This window comes from Chionomys nivalis, chromosome 11 (genome assembly GCF_950005125.1).
Source record: "Chionomys nivalis chromosome 11, mChiNiv1.1, whole genome shotgun sequence".
NCBI classification, from domain to species: domain Eukaryota; kingdom Metazoa; phylum Chordata; class Mammalia; order Rodentia; family Cricetidae; genus Chionomys; species Chionomys nivalis.
In genome coordinates, this window is record NC_080096.1 from 23950425 (window position 1) to 23974875 (window position 24451).

The 24451-nt window shown below is 50.4% G+C and overlaps 1 protein-coding gene across 7 annotated transcripts in view; it reads right to left on the reverse strand.

The window, feature by feature from the left end:
• Csmd2 (CUB and Sushi multiple domains 2) overlaps positions 1-24451 on the reverse strand; it is a 543351-nt gene that overhangs the window by 259154 nt on the left and 259746 nt on the right. For all 7 annotated transcript variants that reach the window (XM_057784126.1, XM_057784125.1, XM_057784122.1 and 4 more), the window contains exon 6: positions 11293-11405. In XM_057784126.1, the coding sequence (XP_057640109.1) occupies positions 11293-11405 (113 nt within the window). The remainder of the gene's footprint in view (positions 1-11292; positions 11406-24451) is intronic.

Genomic DNA, 24451 nt, shown 5'->3' on the forward strand with positions numbered 1-24451 from the left:
ATATTTTGTGGTACTGGGAATTAAACCCAGCACTCATGCCTAGCAGGCAAGCACTCTACCACTCAGCTATATATAGCTTTGCCCTGTGGTATGATTTTTGTAGCCATGGCAGAAGTGAGGTATATTTCTCTCCTATCCCTTGACCTTAGGTTTGGCCACTGGAAATTTGGAGGTCTTGGATCCAAAGCCTCAAAAAGTACCTGCTGGACTAGACTTCTCTGTTGCATCGTTACCATCATGGGAAGATGTGGCTGGAGGGTTGAGCCAATACGTCCAGTCAGACCCAGCCCACACTGGCTGACTTGGGGTCAGGGGAAGCTGAGTTCCGGAGGTCACTGAGGGGTGGAACTTGGGTGGCTGTCTGATGGGTTACATAATAGTCTTGGTTCTGTCTATTCGACAGGTCCTCTGCTCTTTGCTGAATGACATGCGAATGACAGAGCTCCTGGTGACAAAGCCCCATCCTTCTCCTCATCAGAGCCCTTTGGTCTGGCTTCTCCAGTCATCCAGGGCATTCTCCTAGCTATCACGACTCACTGCGTCTCAGTTGGCCCCTGCTGCTGACTCAGCCCTGCTGACTGATGCCCAGCAGGGGTAAGAGCTGTGCCCAGGCACTTGCTGTGTGCCAGGCCCTGGGTGCTTTACATGTTCCTTACTGGCCTCCTTGGCTCCTGGCTCTCAAACCACATATGATCCCGCACAGGAAATCCTCCCCAATATCTACAGCCACTTCCGACAATCTCCGTATCTGTCACCCAAGCTGCTGCTACCTCTTCTCTGGTTTCCATGACCTTCCAGCTTTCTCTTTCGCCTCTGAGTAGCTGCTCTTAGCAAAGGTCATTGGAACCCTGGGTTGGCATGAGTCAGACCACGCCACATTTGTTCCCACTTGGAGTTCTTTAGTGGAGCTCAAGCTGGAGTCCGTAAATGACCCACAAAGGCCAAACTGCTCTCCTCACAGCCTCACTGGCTTTCTCCTTGACCTTCGCCTCTCCTCGCCAACTCCACAGGTTTCCCTGGGGTTCCTGCAATATGCCAGGAGTACTGACCGCCTTGGTTGCCAGTTTTTCTAGAACGCTTCCTCTTACATATCTGTGACTTGCTCCCCCTTTCTCCGGAAGTAGTTGGGCGAAGCTCTTTCCCTCAGTGAGCCATCCATGAAAACGGCCCCTCCAGTTCCAGCTCTCTTGCCCATCCTGAGTTCGTCTCCTGAGCGTTCTATCATACCACACCACTTCTAGCTTTGTTTCTTTAGTTAATTAATTAGTTGGTTAATTAATTAATGTTTGAGGCAGGCTCTCACTGTGTAGCCCTAGCTATCCTAGAACGCATTATGTAGACCAGCCCGGCCTTTAATTCATAAGAGCTCTGCCCTCTGCCTCCGCAGCGCTGGGGTTAAAGCCGTGCACTGCCCCTGCACCTGGTTCATTCATCATCCCACACTGCAGTGTAAGCATGGCCAAGGCAAGCCCTCTTGTTAGCCGCTATATTCTCAGTGCCTAAAAGAGTACCTGGGGCCCCAGGCATCAGTCACTGTGTTCTTAAGCTTCCAACCTCTTTGCCTGGTAGCTGTTACGCTTACTTGATAGGAACTAAAGCTGGGAATCAAGGAGGGTCAGGTGCCTGGAGTTAGAACACAAAGAGGAGGCCCAGATTTCCTGTGACTGGCCCCTTACGTGATTCCAAGAGTACTCGCCACCTTGCCCAGCCTCTTCTTGTCTATCCTCAGGTCAGTTGCTGAAGGCTCAGACATTTAATTAGGACTGGAAGAAACACACTCCTTCCCAAACCAATGTCCATAGGGTCAGGTGTGCAGGGGGTTCTCCCAGTGCCCCCACTTCTGGCTAAATAGAAAAACCGGCCAAGGAATTTGTTCCCCTGACAAGGATGGTATCCGTGGAATGCATGATGGGAGTCAGCCGCTACCATGGAGCTCCATCCTCCCTCTGCGCTCCGGAACTTCCTTTATAAATGTACATAGCTCTCTGTGTGTATCCAGCAGGAAAATTTCCAATGAACACTAACATGGGCACATTATCAAAAGGCGGGCATTAGCAGGGAGACATGCATTATTCAAACCCTGCTAATACGGCATGGCTGAGATTCAACCCTCCCTGGGAGAAGCGGAGCTGTCCGAGTGCCATGAGGAAGGTTGAAATTTCTGTCCCTAAGATCCTGGGGCAACAAGGTGAGTGTGGGGTCTGTGGCCCAGTGCAGGCCATCCGAGGCAAGTTGGCAGAGATGCCTGACCAAGAGGCAGGGGTGAGGCTGGGGGATTCATTGCAGATTCTTATTTCTGAGTCTAGAATCTATTGGAGGGAAGGGGCGAGGATGCACGCAGAGCAGCACAGATACTATTCCCAGGGGCTCATGCCACACGGTGTTTCCTTACAGCTATTTACGGGGTATGTGAGCTGTGGGTATGAAGAGAGAGGCTGCTGGGGCTGGGGGATGCTTTTCCTCTCTTCTCCAAATTGTAGCAAGGGAAAGCCCCCCTCCCCCTGCAATCCTCTGCCCTCTTGGGACCCTAGAAAGACTCCTGATTTGGGGGTCTGTGCTGCCTAGTTTTCTGTCAACTTGACACGGCTGGGGTTATCTGTAAAGAGGGAACCTCGACTGATAAAATGTTCCTACCAGACTGGCCGGTGGGAAAGTCTACGAGGCGTTTTCCTGATTAGTGACTGTCTGAGAGAGGGTCCAGCCCACTGTGGATGTGGTCATTCCTGGGCAGGCGGTCCTGAGGGGCGTGAGAAGGCAGAGTGAACCATCCAGGAGGAGCAAGCAGTAAATGGCACTCCTCCATGGCTTCTACTCCATTTCCTGCCCCAACTTCCTTCAGTGACAGCCTGGGATGTGTAACTGTCAGCTGAAGTAAACCCTCTTCTCCCCAAGTTGTTCTTGGTCATGGTGTTGTATCATAGCAACAGAAGCCTTACCTAAGACTTACCTAAGACACCCTCTCTATTCTACTCACCCCAGAAGAACTGCCTGACCCTCAGGTTCAGGGCCTGGCAGCTGTGCTGGGGTGAGTAGTGAATGACGTCATCCCCAGCCCAAGCTAAAGTACACTTCCACCCTTCCCTTTCCTTTCCTCCTTTGACTACAGAGTGGAGTTTACCAAGGTTGAGAGAGCTAAATGAGAAGGAGTCTAATAAGTCAATGTACATATTAACTTTATTACTTTTTACTCTTGGAGCAGGGGTTCTAGGTTTGCATCAGCCAGGATACCTCTGGGCATCAAAAGGTTGCTGGACATACATCGGAATCTATAAAGACGCCCAGCCAGGTTCAGTTGGCCCAGGCCCTGGCTATGGGAGGTAGAGCCTGAAGCTGGCCCACACCATGTGGGAGCTGAAGAATGGGTCAGTGTTACCATCGATACATAAAATGTCTCTGGAAGGCTCATGAAGCCCGGGGTACTAGCTGACGGAGCTTACTTGGAAAGGAGCTGAGAACTTTGACAAGAGTGGGTCCTGCCTGGAGGAGGTCAGCCATGGGGTATCTCTTTAGGGTCTGTATCCTGCGCCAAACCCTTCCTGTGTGTGTGTCTCAGCTTCCCGAGCACTGTGAAGTGGGTGACTTTGCTCCATCAATCTCCACAGTGACGGCCAGCCTCACCTCAAGCCCTCGGTGATGGGGCCAGTGGACCCCAGGCGGAAACCTTTGAATGGTAAGCAAAAAATAAATGTTTTATCCCTGAGATTTAACATCTAAAGAGAAATGGCTCTGGAGACGTGGGGGTTGGTACAGTGGGGTCAGGAGCCTTTGGAACTAGTTTGGGGAGGGAATTTAGAGGAATTTGGAGAAACTGCCTGAGAAGCCTTGAATGTTGTGAGCAGAGATCAATGGGAAGTTTTGATTGGACTGCAGAAGATAATCATGAGAGCTGGATCCCGAACATCCATGTTACATTGTTGCAATGAACTCTCCTAGATGCTGTTCAGGCCTTAAGACTCTAGAGTGGGAACCACTGCTTTTTCTTGGTTAAAAGGCAGTTGTATCATTTTGGATGGAATCAGGAACTTGTTATTGTTTTTATTTAAAGATTATGGATGGCTTAAGGGGCCACCTTTTAACGTCACGTTAACCAGGGGTGGACTCAGGATGGAATGAGAGACATCTGGGGCGGTAGGACAGCAGGCAGCCGAGGGTGCCGTGTGGGCATCTCTAGACATGATTAGACTGGGAGGGCCCTGACCTGGTTGGTGATTTTATTCATTGACAGATTTCAAATCTGAATGGATTTACTAGGAGGTTGGAACTGCGAGAGGTGGGTTTCACTGGCGGAAGTGGGTCCCTGAGGGCATGCCTTTGAGGCGTGCAGCTCGGCCTTGGCCCCTGGCTATTCTCTTCTTCCTGGCTACTGGAGGCTGCTGCTCCACCACACACTCCCAGCATGCCTCAGTCCCCAAATGATGGAGTCAGTGGCCTTTGAACCAAAACAAACCTTGCCTTTAAGTTGTTCCTCTTGGGTGTTTGTCTAACACAGTCAAGAATGTGCATCTAGGTAAGGTTTATATCACCAGGGATATCAGCATCAAAGAGCCACCTTCACATGCTGGGTGGGGCATCAGTTTCGAGGATCCCAGGGACACAGCCACACTTTAGGTTTCGCACATAGCAAAACAGCCTGCCCAGGTAGGCGGACCATGGCACACCAGGGGAAATGAGCCACAAAGTGAACTCACTGATGAACTAAATCAGAAGATCCAAGTGGACCAGGGTGCTAAGGGGCAGGGCCCAAGCACAGAGCAGTGGTCCCTATGGAGCCCCCAAGAGCAACGACTGCAGGACCAGTCAGAAAGGAGGGTCAGTGAATAGTTGGGAAAGTCACTAAGAATCTTGGGAATTTCTGGAGTACATTCATTCACATTGCCCACACATTCGTTTATTAGTGGGCGTGCCCATAAGTATTGTTCAACTGGGGTTGCCTTCAGGCACTAGCTGCTAGAAAGAGGGAGGGTCTTACCTAGGAGGTTGGGGAGATGGTTCAGTGGTTAGACTGTTTACTGTCCAAGCCAAGTTCAGATCCCAGAACCCACATAAATACCAGGGGCATTATGTTGCCTCACCTAAATTCTAGCCCTAGAAAACAGAGACAGGGGATCCTCAGAGCAAGCTGGCTAGCCAGACTGGAAATATCAGTGAATCTGGGTTTGATTGAGAGAGCCTGTCTCCATGAAGAATGCGGAGGAGTGAATGATGAAGGAAGACTTCAGGCAACAACCTTAGACCTCCAAAAGCACACATCCACAAGTGCGTGTACACACACATACATACACGCGTGAATACGCATGTAAACACTTTACACAGAGACACATAGAAAGAAGGAAAAAATAAGAAATATTCTGCGATCATCAATGAAGAAGAGGTGCAGCCTGGTGCTGCCTTGGTGTTTCTCAGCAACCACTCAAACGTACACCCCTTGGTGCACATAAGCATATAGGTGTTATCTTTGCATATTCAGTCATTCATGTCTGCAACCAGAACTCTCATGAGCATACATGTGAGCCTGTGGCTAAATACAGTCACACAGAGAATGCAAGTCACGCTTGGACATGTGCTTTCTCACTGTAGGTGCAGAGTCAGGACTCCCGAGAGCGACATGCCAGCTCAGACTGGTTGATGGAAATCCTAGTAGGGACATTCATCTCCTCTGAATGAGAAGGACTGCCGGGCTGCCTGCTTATCCCTTCCGTCCTGGCTAACTATATAAGACATTTCCCTGCTGTCATAAAGGTTAGTGGGACTCATGGCATGCGGTGAGCAGGAGGAAGCTGGTGGTACAAACAGCTCTCTAGTTTGAAGTTCAAGTTATCAGACTGAGCTAACAGGAGACAAGGGAGTCTTAGCAAAGTGGGAAGCCTGTCCTCTCCCCATGGCTCCGGGAGTGCAGACACAGACAGAGCCTGTGTCTATGGATTCAGACTCAACATCCTCGGCCTGTAGCTGGCTGTCCTGTTGACTAAGTCAATGCTAAGTCCCTTGTGATCACTCATCCCCAGAGTGTTTGCTCACCCTTAGAAAGTTTCTCCAACCCTTCTTGAGAGGATCTCGGCTGCTCCTGTTTAATCTTACCCTCTCTTGCTTATATTTTGTTTTGCTCCCTTGAGTTCATTTCTTGAAAGCTGCACAGGGTAGTAGTTTGAAAACTGAATTGTGATCTCCTCTTTTGGGGACATAAGAAGGATGCATGCACATCCTGCATCTCACTTCCTTCACAAATGCTGCGCTGCTGCTGAGAACCAGCCTTGCAGCTCCATCACCCAAAGGAGCCTCGCCAACCACTCTCATCCTTTGCTCGCGTTCGGAACACTAGCGACAAGCAGGACACATGCCCGAGGCCGAAGGCTATAGGATGTAGACCTAGCAGTTGCTGGAGCCACCTCATTGGAACCAATGGGAAGAATGGTGATTCCTGAATGCAGCTAGCATTGTCTCTGGGCCAAAGGACTCATAGGACGAATCCAGGCTTGATGAGGAAGGGGCTGGCTAGAATATCATTACCAGCTACTGCACTCTCATGCAGAGTTGAATGAAGGGTCAGGGCAGAGGTGGTCTTCTGGTAGAGACCAGGCCAGGTGTCATGGTACGTGTCAAGACCGTATTTAAAGAACTTAAGATTCACCCTAACCCGCGACATTCCCCAAAGAGAGGATTCATGTCTCACTACAATGTCTGCAAATACAGAGAGGGAAATTAGTGGCACCATTTCTGATGTCAACCCCCAAAGGTTGGCAGGGTATCAGCATAGCAGAGGACAGAAAAATATTGAGTGATCAGTTAGAAAATGAAGGCACAGAAGACTAGACACTAACTCCCGTGCTGCACACAGCACACCTAAACTCAGACAAGTGAGTCTTGGGATGCCTAGGTTTCCAGGGCCCAGGGCACTGGACTCTCTTGAAACTGACAAAGACCATCAAAAGTCTGTGGTCATACTGCCAGAGACCACTTGGATACAATTTAGCTTGAAGGTCCAGCAACCCACACTCTCAGGTCAGACATGCGCTGCCACGGCCCACAAAGCAGAGAGCAGCTATGAACATGGGCCAAGAAAAATAACAAGCTTACTTAAGACATGACGAGATATTTTTTGTTATGAGTTTTGTAACTTGGTTACGTGTCAAAAGGCTGGACGTGCCTGCTGGGCTCTGATGACACAGAGGTCATTAGCAAAGCTATTGTGATCGATGGTGTGGTGTTCGGAAAGGAGGGCATGGCCCTGATTCATGAAGGACTTAGAAAACGTGGGAGCGGCTCTTGGGACAGAAGATGGTGGCATGTTCTTACACAGAAAAGGTGACGAGGCAAACCTGAACGGGAACATTGGTGTAGCAGTGAGGTTCTGTTACTAATAACCTGTGGCAAAGGAAAACTAAAGGGGACGTCTGGCAGAATGTCAGTGCAGTAGCTGCGCCGAAGGCTGATGGTGATATGGAAGGAGACAGAAAGAAGTGGACACAGGTAGGCTGAGGGGTTCAGGATATGCCGATGGGGAAAGCTACTATCAGGGTGCCCTGGCGTCCTTGGAGTCACTGTCCCAGTTAATGAAGAACAAGCGACTGCATAGAAATCATGCAGAGAGGAACTGAGTCCTGGCACAGACCACTGCCGAGAAGCCGACTGTTGAAGGATCACTGATAATTGAGAAAATTATGCAAAGCTCCTCAGAGCTGGCTGCGCGTGATGCTTGGAGGCGTTTCAAATCTGACGGAAAGTCTCATGGTGGCCCAGCTGAGGTTCTGAGGAATGCATTAGTGGATGCTGTTAGTGCGACCTCTTGGTTAACCACCAAACAGTGTGTGACTACTAGAATTTCTGAAGGGAAGGAGACCCCTGCTCTTTGCATTGTAGAGGGCACGGTGTGTGTGTTCGCGCATGCGCGCACATACTGTCTCTGATCCACCAGGGTTCACTTGGAAAGACAGGCAATGGGAGGGGCGGTGGAGCGCAGGCTGGGTTGTGGCTCCAGGATGAAAAGAGCTGAAGATAAAGAATGCATGCGCGAGAAGGGGAATGCCCCACCCTTATCTCTTCTACTGCACAAGAAGTCCAAACAGGAATTCAAGAGGTTGGGTGGGTGTATGGCTGAAGGCTCCCTTTTCTGAGCATCCACCATGTGCCAGGGCCACCTTTCACTTCCCGTAGTCCTTATGAGGCGAACCATATTCCCTGTCTCCAGAGGTAGTAGCTGGAATTGTGCCTGGCCACGAACACAACTAAACTCTCTTATGATTATTATCATTGTAATTGTTGCTGTATGTATGGATGTGGGTGTGTGTATTTGCATGTATTTGTGTAAATGTGTGCATGAGTGTGGAGGGCAGACACTCATGACAAATGTCTTCCTCAATCACTCTCCACCTTATTCTTTATTGACTGAGGTAGAGTCTATCACTTGAACCCAGGGCTTGCCAGTTTGGTCAGCTAGCCTGCTTGCTCAGAGGACCTGCTGTTTCTACCACTTGAGCACTGGGGAAACAGGTGGGCTGCCACACTAGCTTGACACTTGTGTGAGTTCTGAATTCCACTCTTAAACTTGTATAGCAAGTACTTTATCCACTGATTGTCTCCCAGCTTCATCACCACCACCACCACCTCCATCATAATCATTACCATCATTTGTATCATCATCATCGTCACTACCAGCTCCAGCACCATCATCATCATTATCATCATCATAATTACCACCTCGACCAACATCATCACCACCTCCATCATCATCACATCTATCATCATCATCACCATCACCACCTCCATCATCATCATCATCACCTCCACCTCCATCATCATCATCATTACCATCACCTCTATCATCAGCATCAGCATCATTATCACCACCACCACCACCTCCTCCACCACCACCACCATCATCATCACATCACCACCTCCACCATCATCATCACCATCATCACCCCCACCACCTCCATCATAATCATCACCATCATTTCTATCATTGTCATCATCATCATCATCACTACCAGCTCCACCACCACCACCACCATCATCATCATCATAATCACCACCTCCATCATCATCACCACATCCATCATCATCATCACCACATCTATCATCATCATCACATCACCACCTCCACCTCCATCATCATCATCACCATATCCATCATCATCATCATCATCATCACATCACCACCTCCACCATCATCATCACCCCCACCACCTCCATCGTCACCATCAACACTCTCATCACCATTAGAAACAGGGCTCCAGGGTCACTAAGCAATCCATATATGTACTGAGTCTCCCTGGTCTGGGATGCAATAAATGAAATCTTGGGCCTGTGGTATACCAATCCTGGGTCATGCCTTGTGTGCTTATAAAAATGGAACTGCCAATGCACCTGTTTCATGAAAACATGTTTAGGATAGAACAGAGTCACTGGGGACCAAGTGTTCATGACCTTGGCAGCCCTGAGACACAGCATCACAAAAGTCCCGTGTGGGAGCATGAGGGGACACAAACTGGAGGGCCTCAAAAAGTTTCAGAAGGACATGCCTGAAACAGAACTTCTTAGATTGTGAGCCATTCTCCACTTCAGACTTGTGAAATTAAGTCAGTTTGTGGCTAGCAGTATAAAGTGGAAGAGCAAAGCTCAGGGTACCTCACACCCAGGCCAAACACCCTGGGTGACAGTTTGTTCTACAATCCATGAGCACTGTAGTCTGTGATTGGAAAAATGCTTATGTACACACACACACACACACACACACACACACACGTTTATGGTGGGGTATGATTCACTCAACAAAAGTTTCAAAGTCACTGACCAGAAAGGCATAGGGAGACAGCTAAGCACAAAGCCTGCGATTTTATGGATCAATTCATAAAGGCTTGGTAGGCGAATCCCAGTTTCACCATGCAAGTGGGGGCTGTGTGTTCTTGGGCTGGTGGCACAGCTTATCTGAGTCTCTGCTGAAGGGATTAAGAGCTGAAGGCTGCCTTGCATGGGGCCCAGCACACAGTAGGTATGCAAGAGCCACACAGGAGGTATGCAGTGAGGGGAAGACCTAGAGACTGCCCACACATGGTAGCTAAGGAGCAGGCACGCAGCAGGGATGTAATCAGATGACCTTGAGACGGCCTGGTGCAACTGCTGCTCTGGCCTGCCATTGCGCTTTCACTTGTCACAGTGACATTGAGAGCCTCGGGAACTTCAACGATCAGGCACACCCAGCACTTACACGGGAGAAGTCGCACTCTTAAGCGCTGCTTTTCTCTTTTAGAGAACATGACAGGAGGTGCAGGTGGTTGCCTCTGTCACTCAGGAGCAAGATCTCAATGGTGGGATATACTATCTCCAGGAAATCCGGGCTCTGCAGTGCTTTCAGGCCCAGTGGGTTTCTGATTTGTTAATTTTTATTTTCACGTATTTTAAAAGTCTCCTTTAGTGTAGGCAGAGGGAATGAGACCACTCATGAAGCCCAGATGTGACGATATGGTTCCAACACCTGCAGCTTTGACCCTAGACTCCAGGTATCTATCAGTTTTGAATACTGCCCAAACTACAGGAAAGGTTTTGAGGCATGCCGGGGACCCTACCATGAAGCCACTGCATGTCTCGCTCTCCCTCACGTATGGAGTGTAGCCCCTTTCTGGGTTAACCCACTCCTCTTTTAGAGGTGGCTCCTGGGGTGCAGAAGCCTTCCTTATTGGAGCCTAAAGGTCCTTACCTATGTTTCCATGTGCCGCTCCTGCTCTGAGTTCTCACCTATATGGGAGGTGGGAAGAAGCAGGGGTCATCCCTAGAGGGATTCTGCCTCTGCATGCAAAGCGCTGTGCTCTCGACAGAATGAGAAGAGATGAGGTGTGGGGAGCCTCCTGACTAGGAAGATCAGCTAACAGCTGCTGAGGAAACACAGGGCTCTGGCTTAGAAAAGTGGTGGGGAGGGTAGCGGGGAAACTAGTGTCTCTCGCTATGGAAGGGATGTGTAGCCAGCATCTACTCAGCACAGAGTGACAGGAAAGGAGGTGCCTGCCATATTCCTCACACTGGGCCTGACTCAGTGCTAATCGTGATGATGATGGCCCTGGCCTGAAGAGCGACAGTCAGGCCTATAGCACCTGAGAACTACCACTATGGTGGCTTAAGGCTACCTGGGCAAGTGCAGAGATGCAATCGTGGAGACCTCTGGGTCCACAAATGTCACGGACCCAAGACGCCGCTGCCCGAAGTAACGTGTGGCCGAGTGTGTGGGACCGAGGCCCCTAAGGTCACTTCTGTGACTTCTGTCACTGCTCTCAGAGGATGCCCCAGTTGGGCTGTGCTTACCTTGGTACTGGGCGCTGAAGCCACGCTGCCGGTGGTTGCCATCTGACGTGAAGTGCAGTCGCAGCCAGTTCTTGCTGCTGATGACAGGGGCTGGGAGACTGGCTCCAGTAAACCTGGGTGGACAGGACACAGAGGGGTCAGGAGCAAAAGTGGACATCAAGGGGTCTACCCACCATCTGTACCCCACTCTAGCAGCTGGGGGTCTGTGTGGCTAGAGACATTTCCAGGCAAGTTACTCCCTTCATCCCCGATTCCCCTAATCCATCAGATCCTCGGCCTGAGACCACCCCAGGAAGCAAGAAGCCAGGTTGAGTATCCTCTATGCACAATCCCATTGGCATACACTGCCTTTCCTACTGTCTGGGTCTTTGCTCTCTTTTGTCTGGGGACTGTGTCACCTGTTTCCCTTCCTCCTGCGCTATATTGTCACTTTGCAGGACACTAGAAGTCCCTAAAATACCCCAGGTTCAGGAAACTTCCTAAGCTTCTGGACTTGAAAGCCACATAGGTCTTGGCTTAAGCGCAGATGAGGCTTCCCTACTGGGACCTTGTACCTGGCACCAGACCTTTCTAAGTGAGAAGCCCAGCCCCCATGTCTAGGGGCTAAGCGAGCAAATGTCTGGGTACCAAGGCTAGTCCAGAGCCGGGCATATCCCAGTCCGTCACAGCAACTCCTTCCCTACTTATAACAACAGAACCCAATTCCAGTCATACTTCCACCATGTCTCCTGAAGATCACCCCTCAATGAGGAGGCTGAGTAGGGAATCATCCGGGTCTATTGGGGATCCGTTAGCTGCACTGTACAACCTCAAGAAAATCACTTAAACCCTCGAAGACTCTGTGACCTCATCTATGGAACAGAGTTGCTGAGATCCCCTTCTCAGGGCTGCAGGGGCTCCACAAGATGATACCCGGCAAAAGCCAGCATGACATTTGGTACAAAGCAGATGTGTTAGGGTCCCAGTCTGAGAAAGATTCCTTGTTGAAGTGATAGCGGGCAGTGGAGAAGCCAGTAAGAAAGGAGTAGCTCTGGAGGCTGGCACTAAGGGATGGGGTGGAGTGGGGGTGGAGCACAGGGAGTCGGGAGAGGGGAGCTCATTACCACCCCCTCCTGGAGCAGAGGAAACACAGGAAACACCCCTGACCATAGGGTTGTCTGATAAAAGCCATTCTCTGCCCAGATCTTCGCCTGGTTTCTGAAAACCTCAACAGGAAAGAGCAAGGAAGGGCCAACCAGAACACACTCTCGGCCTCCTCTGAGTCCCTGCTGAGGATCCTATTGATCCAGCCAAGTGGAAACTTGATGCTTGCCCACAGGTGAGTCTCCCAGATGGAGGGGAAGGAGGAGAAGGCAAGGGGGGGGGCGTGGAGGGGCAGACAATAGAGAGCCAAAAGAGTGGCTTTCCATAAATATACATTACACGAAAGACTGAACCAAGGAGCCTGGTACCCTCTGAACTGAATTTTTACTATCAGGAAAATGCTGACGCACACAAAACTCTAGGAATATAACCCATAGTGCTTGGGCAAGAACTATTATAGAAACCAATTACAGTATTTCACCAGATCCCATTTAAAATAGTTTATTACATGGTGAGTCATTTAAGTTTCCTAAGGAGCTTCAATTGGTACCGTGGGCTCCCCCACCCTAGGCCAAATTCAATTTGAGCTCAGTGACAGAGTTTGGAGGCTATTTACATAGGAAAGCAGAATTAGGCGAAATTCACCTGAATCATTTAGACCCCACGGCTGCTTCTTTAAAAAAGGCAAGGAGGGGTTGTCTAGCAGTCCAGAGTATAACTGGAAGTTGGGGCAGGGAACTTCCCAGCTTAGGGGTGAAGTGGGTGGGAGTGATGCTTGGCTTCCTATGTATGGCTAGCGTGTGGTTACCTGGAAATTTCCAGCTGCCCCATCTCTTCTCAGACTGCAAGGCTCTCCTCTCTCTCCTCTCTCTCTCTCCTCTCTTCTCCTCTACTCCTCTCTCTCTCCTCTCCTCTTCTCCCCCCTCCTCCTCCTCCTCCTCCTCCTCCTCCTCCTCCTCCTCCTCCTCCTCTTCTTCCCTCCCCCTCCCTCCCTCCCTCCCTCCCTCCCTCCCTCCCCTCCCCTCCCCTCTCTCTCCCCCTAGCTCTGCTCCCTGTCTTTCCAAGCCTATGTGTTGAGCATTTGAGGGTGTCTTTGGCCCTTTAGCAGAACTGAGGGCTTCTGTAGCGGGATCCTCATCAGACTACTGTGGAGAGGTGAGGCCAGCATGGGTGCAAAGTTTTTAAGAGAACTAACTACAGTGGCTCTCTCCAAGAGTCTCAGCCCCTGAGAGGTTGAGTCAGGAGGATTGCTGAGAGTTTGAGGCCAGTCTGTGCTGCTCAGTAAGAGAACCTAGTTGCCAAAAATCGAAAAGCAAAACCAACAAACAATTCCTTTCCACACCAGTAAGTACAAATATATCGGTAAACTTGCAGGCTGAGGTCATACCGAACCAGAAGAGTGGAGACTTAGGGGATTCAGGTGGTAAAGAGAAAGTGGTGTGGGCAGACCTAGGCCATGGAGAGTGAGTGTTAGACAGTACGGGCCATGAGTGAGCATCATGAGTAAGGTCTGTGAATGTGGACCGTGAACGCGGAGGGCACAGTGCGGTCTCACTTGCTGGCACTCTGGGAGCTGTCAATGGATCCTGCCTATCTGAGAAGGAGGGAAAGGGTTTGGATCTAGACTTTGTTAACTGCGTGGGAAGGATCTAGGCTCCATTAACTGTGTGGGAAGGCCACTTTTACCAGCAAGCTGTGCACTCGACTGGGAGTATGATTTTGTGTAAACGACCCCTGGCGGCATTCATTAAAAAGGATACAAAGCAAAACAAACCCCCAGTGGCTCCCATCCTTAAAGTCCTTAGGTTGGACCTCCATGGCCTCCAGGAAAGCTCCCCTTCTCTGCTTCCACCTCCACCTCGTTTCTTATGCTCTAAACATGGACTGCTTGCTGTGAAAACCGCCCAGGCCTCTTTCTGCCTAGAGCCTTTGCACTTGACCGGCTCCCTCTGCCTGTCTTGCTGGCTTTCCCTCTACTCTCTCACACACCCTCCAGCTATCAGGCAGATGTCACATTCTCAGGGGACCCTTCCCTTTGCTGGCCTGTCTCCTGCCTGGCTTTCAGCGCGCACACACACACACACCCCTTTGCACACACACATGCACACAGCACTCTTCCTAGCTAAGCAGGAGAGTTTTGTAGGTTGGAAGTAACACTGTTCTCTGAGTGTCTCCGCCCTCACATCTGAGCTCTTTATATTGTTTCCCACTGGGCCACCTGGCTACACAGAGAGGTTAAGAAATGCACTCAACGTCACACAGCATTGAGAGGCAGAGGTGAGATCTGGGTACTCAGCCAGAGAGCCACTGTCACATACAACCATGGAAGAGCCTAGGTAGAATTCCACCCTGTGTCTTCCTTCCTTTCCTCCTACCCGCCAGGATTCTCTTTAATTTTGCTCCCTCTCAGAATCGTAATTAAAGGAGAGAAACACAGAAGGAGAGGTTCCCCCTTCAAACCTTTCTGACCACATTAACTTCTCTCTGGGGGGCCTGGGGAATTCCAAGCTTGCCCGCTACTGCAGTACTACATAAAATGTATTTAAGCAATTACACTCGAGGCTTTTTTTTTCTTTTTCTTTTTGGTAAATTGACTTCTGTTAAATGGGGCTTCATTAATGGAATCTGGCTTGAGGAGAATTAAAAAAAAAAATCACTTCCTTTAATGCCCACAGTTGATTAGGGGGAGAGTGACTTGGAGCGCTTCTCAGAGTATGCTCAGCCTTGCTCCTGGTGGCAGGAAGGTGGTTTGTGAAAGCATTTCTTCATGGAAGCTTCTCCTGCGGTCACGGTGTTGGGTTGCAACAGTGAGTCCCCGGGCACTGCTGCCTGTCAGCGGAGACACAGGAGACTGGTTTAAATGCCAGCATCCCTGAAGACTGCCGGTACTGGGGGACACACGGGTGTATCCAGGCACCAGGTATGAAGCATGCAAGGGCGCTGTGTGTCACGAGGAGCTGAGCTTCCTGGATTGGGCAGTCCCTGTCTCTGTGAGGTGCCCCTCACACGGGCAATGGTTCTGAACCATTGTAACCTCGTGGGGTTGTGGGGCTCCAGGCCTTTCCGCACTTCAGTCTCCAGTGTTAGCCATCCCTCATCCTCACGGCAGCCCTGGGAAATGGCCAGACAGGGGAGGGAGGTACAGCCTTATGTCATATCTTTCCCACCACTCTGTCAGGGGGATGGAGGGGACGCTGTGGTACAAGCAAGCTAATCCGGGTAAAGTCCTAGAGGGACACATCCACCAGTTCCAGAACTGAGCCCAAACTCTTATGTGCCCCACCCTGTGACACCCACTTTGAGTTCCTGCTCTGAACGTGATACTCCCTCTACACAGAGCGTCTTCCTGTTGCCCTGCCTGACTCCCTGGAACAATGTCCTATACGCCTGGTCAGCGTGTCCTCTCTGCAGCATGGTCACTTATCACCGTCCTGGGCCTACTGACTTGTAATCATCTTTGGACCTGATGATCTCCCCAACTAGAGGTCATGCCGCACATGAGGCAGGCTGGGAGCTTCGCCTCTCCAGCCACACCGAGGGATAAATCAATAACAAAGAATGTGGCTGCCAATTTCTGTAGATACAGTTTCCCCTCTGCTGACTCACAGCCACGCTCATCCGTTCATTTGCATACCGGCCCCTGCTGCTGAGTCTACTGTGCTGTGTCAGGCCACAGAAAGCGCCTTGCCCTAGGGATGGGTAGAGTGCTTGCCTAGCGTGTGTGATTCCCCGGGTTCAACACCCCAGACCCCATAAAATGGTTACAGTGGCTATTGGGAGGTGGCTGGGTCGGGGGGAGGGGACAAGGATCAGAAGTTACGTAGTGAGGAAGCTTTGCATTGTCATTTACTGTCTGGTCCTTTACAAAGTGCGCTCGCTCGTTCCCAGCACACAAGCCTCACGGATGACGCCCCTAGGAAATGAAGGTTGAATGTCTAAGGAGGGAACCATAAAAGACAAACATGTGACTTAGACGGTTCATTACCATGTGTACAACTTAAACATCCATGGAACTGCCAGTCAGCTTTGCATAGAACTAAGGCCTTTCCCTGACCACAAGCTTCTGCTCCAGACTCTGTATCTCGTCTAAGTCACAACCACGATGTCATTCACCAGGCACCCAGACAACAGATGTTTACCAACTGGTACCATGTACCAAGCTCTTGATCTTGATCCGAGGGACCTAACTTTGGGGTGGCTATGCCCTTCTGATTCTTTCCAGAGACGCCTTCGCAGAGTCGTTCAAGAGAAGTCGATGGAGTTTCCATCTCGGCGACCATATTTCCTTCCGAACTCGTATCTCATCCTTTTATGTGATGTTTAATTTAAATCGCATAATTACAATAACAAATATGGCTTGCACTGGGAGAGCTGGCAACGGACCCAACCGCTTCTCAGAAAGTGCAAGGCTTAGCTGGAGGAAGCCTGAGCATAGGGGGCGGGAGGGCAGGGTGGGAGACGGCTGGCTGGCGGCCACAGGCAGCGGCAAGAAACTCTTGTCAGGGCAGTGGGAACACCAGAAACTTGTGTGTGTGGAGGTTCGTGTGTGTGTGTGTGTGTGTGTGTGAGAGAGAGAGAGAGAGAGAGAGAGAGAGAGAGAGAGAGAGAGAGAGAGAGGAGGCTAACCTTAGGTATCATTCTTTGGGAGTTAGCCACCTTGTCTTTTGAAATTCTTTTCTCTCATTGGCCTGGAACTCTCTAGCCAGTGAGCCCTAGGGCTCCTATGGTCTCTGCTTCTCCAGCTTTTAGATCACAGGTGGATATCACCATGCCTGGCTTTTTTGCATGGGTTCTGAGGATTGAACTCAGGTTCTCGTGTTTGAGCAGCAAGCACTTTACCAACTGAACTTTTCTGCTCCAGGACATTTGCACTGTACATGCATGGACAGACAATGGACTGAGGGCAATCGCTTACTTCCATTGGCTGGGGCTCTTTCCTGATCACATTCCCTCTGCAATCAGAAGGGGGATAATGACTTAGATTAGATCCAGAAGTCCTTTGGGGTCTCCTAGTCCTGATGCCCACCTTGTGGCTAGTTTTATATCAACTTGGCATAAGCTAGAGTCATTCCACCATATAAAACTTCTGCCAGACTGTCCTGTGGGTAAGCCTGTGATGTCTTTTCTTGATTGGTAATTGACGTGGGAGGGCCCAGCTCACCGTGTGAGGTACCACCCCTAGTCTGTTAGTTCTGACTGCTATAAGAACGCAGTCTGAGCAAGCCACGGGGAGCAAGCCAGTAAGCAGCGTTCCTCCATGGCTTTTCCTCAGCTCCTGTCTCCAGGTTCCTGTTCTTAGCTCCTTCTCCAGCTTCCCTGGACAACAGGGTTCAAGCTGTAACATGAAATAAACTCTTTGCCCAACTTGTTTGTGGTCATGGTATTTAGCCCTAAGACAACCATCCCGGATTGGAATGTTTACAGCTATGAACAATTCTCCCTGACCAGCTTCCTCTACACATCCTTATCCCAGCTACTACTCCTCCTTCGGCGGGGGGGATGAGCACTAGCAACAGGAAACCTGCCCATGAATGTCTGGCCTAGTTTGTGCCTCCTGAGTTCCCAGGGCTCACTGAACCATTTCCTGGGCCTGTATCTCTCCAGACCGAGAGCATCCTGAAGAAAGCCACTGTCACTTTCTTTTTTTTTTTTTTTTTTTTTTTTTTTTTTTTTTATTTTTCGAGACAGGGTTTCTCTGTAGCTTTTGGTTCCTGTTCTGGAACTAGCTCTTGTAGACCAGGCTGGCCTCGAACTCACAGAGATCCGCCTGCCTCTGCCTCCCGAGTGCTGGGATTAAAGGCGTGCGCCACCACCGCCCGGCCCACTGTCACTTTCTTGTCTGCCCACCCTTCCTCGGTACATGACAGAGTGCCTGCTGCAATGGGAAGGACTCACTGAATACTGCACAGTGGAAGGAGAGACCATGGACTGAGCATATGAACGAGGGGGATCCTGCTGGGGGAAAGGAGAGGGCATGTGCAGGGTGGGGACAGGAAGGAGGGCTGTCAGGTGCCATGCTGCGTATGTCCTGGTTGTGAGAGCGCTGCCCACTTGTGCCAGGAAGACATGGGTCACCACATTGATAGTGGCCTGGCTTTGTCCCACCCCCACTCGCTCAGCACCTGCTGGAACCTCCCTGGGGGATGCCCGAGAAGCAGACACTCCCAGCCTAGCAGCCATGGAGTCTTTTCACTATGGGCAAGTGTTTCTCTCTCCCTACAAGCAGTTCCATGAACTCCACCAATGAGCAGAACTTTGCAGTTTGGCTGACTGTTTGCTCCAGGGAGCCCCCAGCCGCACCAGGCAAATGTTTTTCCTTCAGATTCGTGGCTCCCTGGAGGATGTGTCTGAGCCTGGAACACGGAGGAACAAGGCCCCAGGTTGGGTCTGTGGCTGGAATAGCAAACTTTGCTGTTGACATCTAGGGCTTGCGCTTTGGGTTGCAGTGCAATAGGTGGTTTCACCGGGGCGGGGGTAGGCTCAGAGCTGAAGGGCTGGATGCTTCCTGCCTGACATACGCCATGTGTCCTGAGATGCTGACACAATTAAACTAACGGAGAAGGTGCTGGGGACACTGCATCCGGGGCATGGAAGCAGGCAGTCACATTTCTTAAGGATGATGCCCAGCCCCGTCCCCTTCTGTTTCCAATCTAAGTCACACGGTTCCACTCTTCCCTGAGCACTGAAAGACTTCAAAGAGCACGCTGTGCCCCACAGCTGGCGGCTCTGGAAACGGGTGACCATGTACATGTATTACATGACAATGAGCAGCAGCCAACTGGATCGGGGTGGTAGATCATGTGACCTACATTAGACCCATCAGTAGAGAGGCTCCTGGTTTGAGGTTGCCTGGTGGAGAGAAGGAGTGGGTGCTCACTGAGATGAAGAGGAGAGGGACTGCCCCTCTGGTGTAGGGGTTCCTTCTGTTCATGTGTTGCTTTAATTGGTTAGTGAATGAAGAAACTGCCTTGGCCTAGTTGATAGGGTGGAACTTAGGTTGGTGGAGAAAACAGAACTGAATGCTGGGAGGAAGAAGGGCAGAGTGAGAGAAGCCATGGATCCTCTGCCTGAGATGGACGTCAGTTAGAATCTTGCTGGTAAGCCACAGCCACGTGGTGATGCACAGATTAATGGAGATGGGTTAAACTAAGATGTAAGAGTTAGCCAATAAGAAGTTAGAGCTAATGGCCAAGCAGTGATTTAATTAATACAATTTCTGTGTGGTTATTTCGGGTGTAAGCTAGCCAGGACAAACAAGGGACCCTCTCCATATAACACCCCTCCTCCACCTAGTTCTGTGGGTGATGCAGTAGGGAAGGTGTGCCAATATCTCTTCTTCCACTCCTGGAAATGTTGTCCTTCCCTGGCCCATATGTCCACTAGTTCCCTTCTAGCCCTGTTCCAGGCTGTGTGGAGTAGTGCCTCAAAACAGACTGTACCCTTAATGGCCTCAGTAAGGTTATGCTCTTTTGCCAGTAAGGGTATGTTGTCATCCAGGTCTCTACCACACCAAGGAAGACCCGAGATCTGGGATAGTAATCTTGATGCCCTGGAACATTGAAGCCACTCATACTTGTCATGACTTGGGACTATAGAACAGGCTTTCAGAGCTCAATGACCATGACAATCTCATAGGGTACCAACCCTTCTCTTTGCCTGGCCCAGGTGTCTGCCTTGCTGCTGGTGCCTCCAGTGGATTCTGCACAGATGCTACTGAAGAAGTTTCAGGGTGGGGCTGGGCCTGGGAACCAGCCAGTCCTGATTTTAAATACAGGCTCTGCTCTTAACTAGGTAGACATATAACATCACTTCTAGGGACTCCTGCATACAGCTGTGCTCCCACAGACTGCACACTGGGGACTGCTGGGGACTGTGCTGACACAGTAAGGGCCTCACAGAAGGAATATGGGTGGTACCCAAGCAATGTACAAAAAATGATACCTCCAGAGGACATAGGATTGATTAACCAGACAACTCCCCCAGTAGGCCTCCAAGGTCAATGAGAACACTAGCAACTGCTCTGGGCACCGAACAGAGCTAAGGTGGAAAGGAAGCGACCTCAGAACTCCCTCCCACCAGCAGTTCCTGCCTTCTCAGTCCTGCCCATCTTCCTCCTGCATTGGAAGACATGACTGGGAGGAAAGAGAAGCCTGCCTCTTCTAGGGAGGGTGGCCACACCCATCTCAGGGTAGCTTCTAGCATACTTCTCTTAGAATGCCCCCACAGAGGAAATGTGTAGATGGCTTCCAAGGGCCTCGCCCACATCACTGCCACTCTGCATATCATCCCCTCATCCCCAGAATGTGGCTCTGAGTCATAGCTGGGTGACCTTGCTTCATGGACAGCAGCATAGTCAGGGCTTTAGACCCTATGTGCACACTAAGGCCAGCAGGGGGGTCTCGGATTGTCATGGAGCTGGATTCTGTTCTCACTGCTACACTGGTCCTAGGACCTTGTGGCAGTGGCTTTACTTTCTGCATCCACAGTCACATACAATGATGGGGACAGGATGCTGTTTAATGATGCTTGTTCCTTAGGCAGAGCTAGCTGTCAAGAAGCCTCGGTGTATAGCAATGACCTCTGGGGGAGGCCACATCTCTGGGCAGCCAGGGAGCCTCCGGGGTAAGGGGCTACCAGAGTGGAAGCAATGTGAAGAAGAGACACCCCACAGAGGCCCCTGAAGTCTGCCTGGTGACCTGGACTAGCATCTTTCAAATCCCTAGCTGGCTCACTCAGGGTGAGTAAAGTGCCTGCTATGGGCCTCAGTTTCCCCAGCTATTTAGAACAATGACAACATCCACTTCACAGGGCAGGTGACAGGTCAGGTGAGGTGCTGTCCACTGCCACTCTCCACACTGTGTCTCATCACAGCAAGGTCCAGGCACAAACATGGGGGCCATGAGGGCCATGGTATGTGAGGCATACACTATGTCTGGAACCAGCCAGGGTTGGGCTGTCAACATGATAAGGCTGCCAGCAAAGGAGAACCAAAACCAGGGAGAGGAGAGTTCCTGTCTCCTCTTATCCCATCCCATCATGCCTGTGTCTCTGCTATGTACTCTGTCCCATCACGTGTGTGTCTCTGCTATGTACCCTGTCTCATCACGTGTGTGTCTCTGCTATGTACTCTGTCCCATCACGTGTGTGTCTCTGCTATGTGCCCTGTCCCATCACGTGTGTGTCTCTGCTATGTACCCTGTCCCATCACGTGTGTCTCTGCTATGTACCCTGTCTCATCACGTGTGTGTCTCTGCTACGTACCCTGTCCCATCACACCTCTGCCCATTCTATGTACGGGTGGCTTCAAGTGGAAGAAATCCAAATCAGTCTGGAACAGAGAAGCAACCAGCAGCTGTTGTAAGCAAACCCCAGAAGATCAGGGCTGCAGCTGGCTCAGATGTCCAGAGCTAGGAGCTCAAAGGCCACCAACTTTGCTCTGCAGGGCTGTCTGCTGGCCAACTGCAAATGGCAGCTGCTTGAGGCTGAACCACAGGCTGCTCAGAAGCTTCCAGATTCACCATCACACCTTCATCAGCAGAAAGAACACAGACATCTTTTCTAATGGTAAACAGAAAATGTCCACAGTGGGTCTGAGGTCGTTTGCCTAGGCCATGTACTTTTATCCCTTAGAGCAAGGACATGGTTTCCAGAAGGACCTAGGACTAGTGTGTAGGAACAGTAGGAACAGTTCTTAAAAAAAAAAAAAAAAAGAAGGGATGCCAGGTGGACAAAAGATGGCCACTGTGGTTGGAAACCGGTCAGGGAGCTGGATAAAATAGGTACAGTCTCTAACCCTGTGGGTTGAGTGGTTTTGTCAGGGCCTGTAAGGGATTACCCCCATACATGGTCTAGTTTTAGATCTGCCTTTCCAGAGGTGACCAGACTGGTCTGACCTTCGCTACCATATCTCCATTCTTGTACCTGACCATCTTCTGTTTCCTGTCTACCTACCCACCAAACAATGGCATTGCATGCTCCTCCCCCATTCTCTAAGGCTGGAGTCATACTTAAAGAACATGCATTAAAACTCAGAAATCAGCATTGCTACAGTACTGACTGCTGGAAGGCTTAATCCAGATGTTTCCAGCTGTCTCCTAAGGCCCCCTTCCACTGATTCCAATCCAACCCAGCATCTCTCCTCCTACTGAGTTACCACATCACTTTAGTCTCATCCAAGGTGTGTTAGATTACTTGTTTCCCCAAGACCTTGATGTCTAAAGAACACCAATCATATGTCTGGAACCTGGATGTGGCTTGGTCTAATGTTTTCTTGGAACTGGACCCAGGATGTGAGTGTGGAGGGCCACCACCGAGGGGGCAAAGCTCCAATTATGGTATCATAGAGAGGGCTTGTGTGCTGTCAGTGTGACCCAGCACACTGCTGCTGACCACTTGGGCAGGTTTGTTGAAGTGATGCCTGGCGGTCTCCTCTGCTATGAAGACACAGCTGTCCTTTCCCTGACCCCGAGTCCAGTTTACACTGTAGTGGATAGCATGGTGCCAACGGCTTTCCCTCCTTTCACTGCACTATGTAAATCCTGGCTCTGTCGGCATCCTATACTGCTTTTCGTTGTCTTGTGTGTCTGTGTTCACGTGTGTGCGTGCGCACGCACATGTGTGCACATAACACGGAGGGTAGAGGTCAACCTCGGGTGCTGTTCTTGCTGCTCTCCGCCATGTCTTTTTGACACGGGGTCTCCCTCGCTGGCCTGGGGGGTGGCTGATTCAGCAGCTGACCAGTGGCCGCCAGGGACTCACATGCCAGTTTTGTTTCCCTTTGTGATGTGGGTTCTGGAAACCAAGCGGAGGTCCTCACGCTACAAACGCTTTACCAAGGGAGTCGCTGTCTCAACTCCATCGCTGTCTTTCAAAAACTCGGCCGAAGGCACCCGCTGATGAGCAAAGCCGGCTCTGGAATTCCTGTTTGTCTAACCCTGGAAGCCATACTCTCCCCACTTCACGTTACCAGCACCAAGGGAAGGGACCCTCTAGGACCCCAAGTGAACTTGCCTAGATGGAGTTCTGTGATCGGCTGGAACTATTAGCGAGCCAGATCAGCCTGTGGGTTTTCTTATAACCATCAAAATAGAATAGTACATCACACACATACTAAATACAGTTCAGTAAAACTTGATTCCGTGGCTCCCTTCTTCCAGTGGGAAGGAAAACTGCCACCATAGGGTCCATGAATGGATCATCATTCTCAGAAACAGGGGCTCACACACTTTATCTATGTACATGTTAGTTAATAAGCCATGACAAAATATTTTTTATTATAAATTGCAGTCAACAAGCCTGAAACAAATACTGAACTCTTATGACCAGACCAAAGGCCAGAAGATTTATAACTCTTAGCCCATAGCCTGCTTGTACAGATAAAACTTTATTGGAACAGCTACGATCATTTTTATGCATTGTCTGAGGTTACCTTTGAGCCAAAATGTCAGAGCTGAGTATTCACAACAGAAGTCCTGTCATCCACGAAACCTGAGTTCTTTATTGTCTGAATACTAGACCATTACCCCTGCCTAGAGGACATCTCACAATTCAGGACAGCAGATGCCTCTGCCTGGGCTGGATCCTTACCCTTGGCAGGCACTGTCCCTGAAGGCCCTCCTGGGTCTTGAGGAACTGTGGGCGTCTGAGGATCTAGAATTGTCTACTTTGCAGTTGCTGTCTATACGGTGAGAGATCATTTTCATGGTGCTTTGGTCAAGGTTCCAGCAGGAAACAGATGGTGACTCAAATTACAATAATTTGAAGAGTATATAATAAACAGACTGTCCACCGAGGTGAGGGCAGGACTCAGGAAGGTCCTGGGATGTAGGGAAGTGACAGAGGACTCAGAGTCAGTGACAACACAAGTCACCAGCCTAGACAGAAGACAGGAGAGGGAGGGACTTATGAGCCTGGGAGGAGAGCGGCTCCGAGAGGACACGGTACCGTGGGAAAAGATGGCTAGTCCAGGGAGGTGACAGTTCCAAGTGACCTCGAGGGGGTGGAGGCAGGAGCCAGGTGCCTTGAACTCGCGTCCTCCATTCCTGATCTCTTGAGGTTCCTCACTATCTAGTCACAT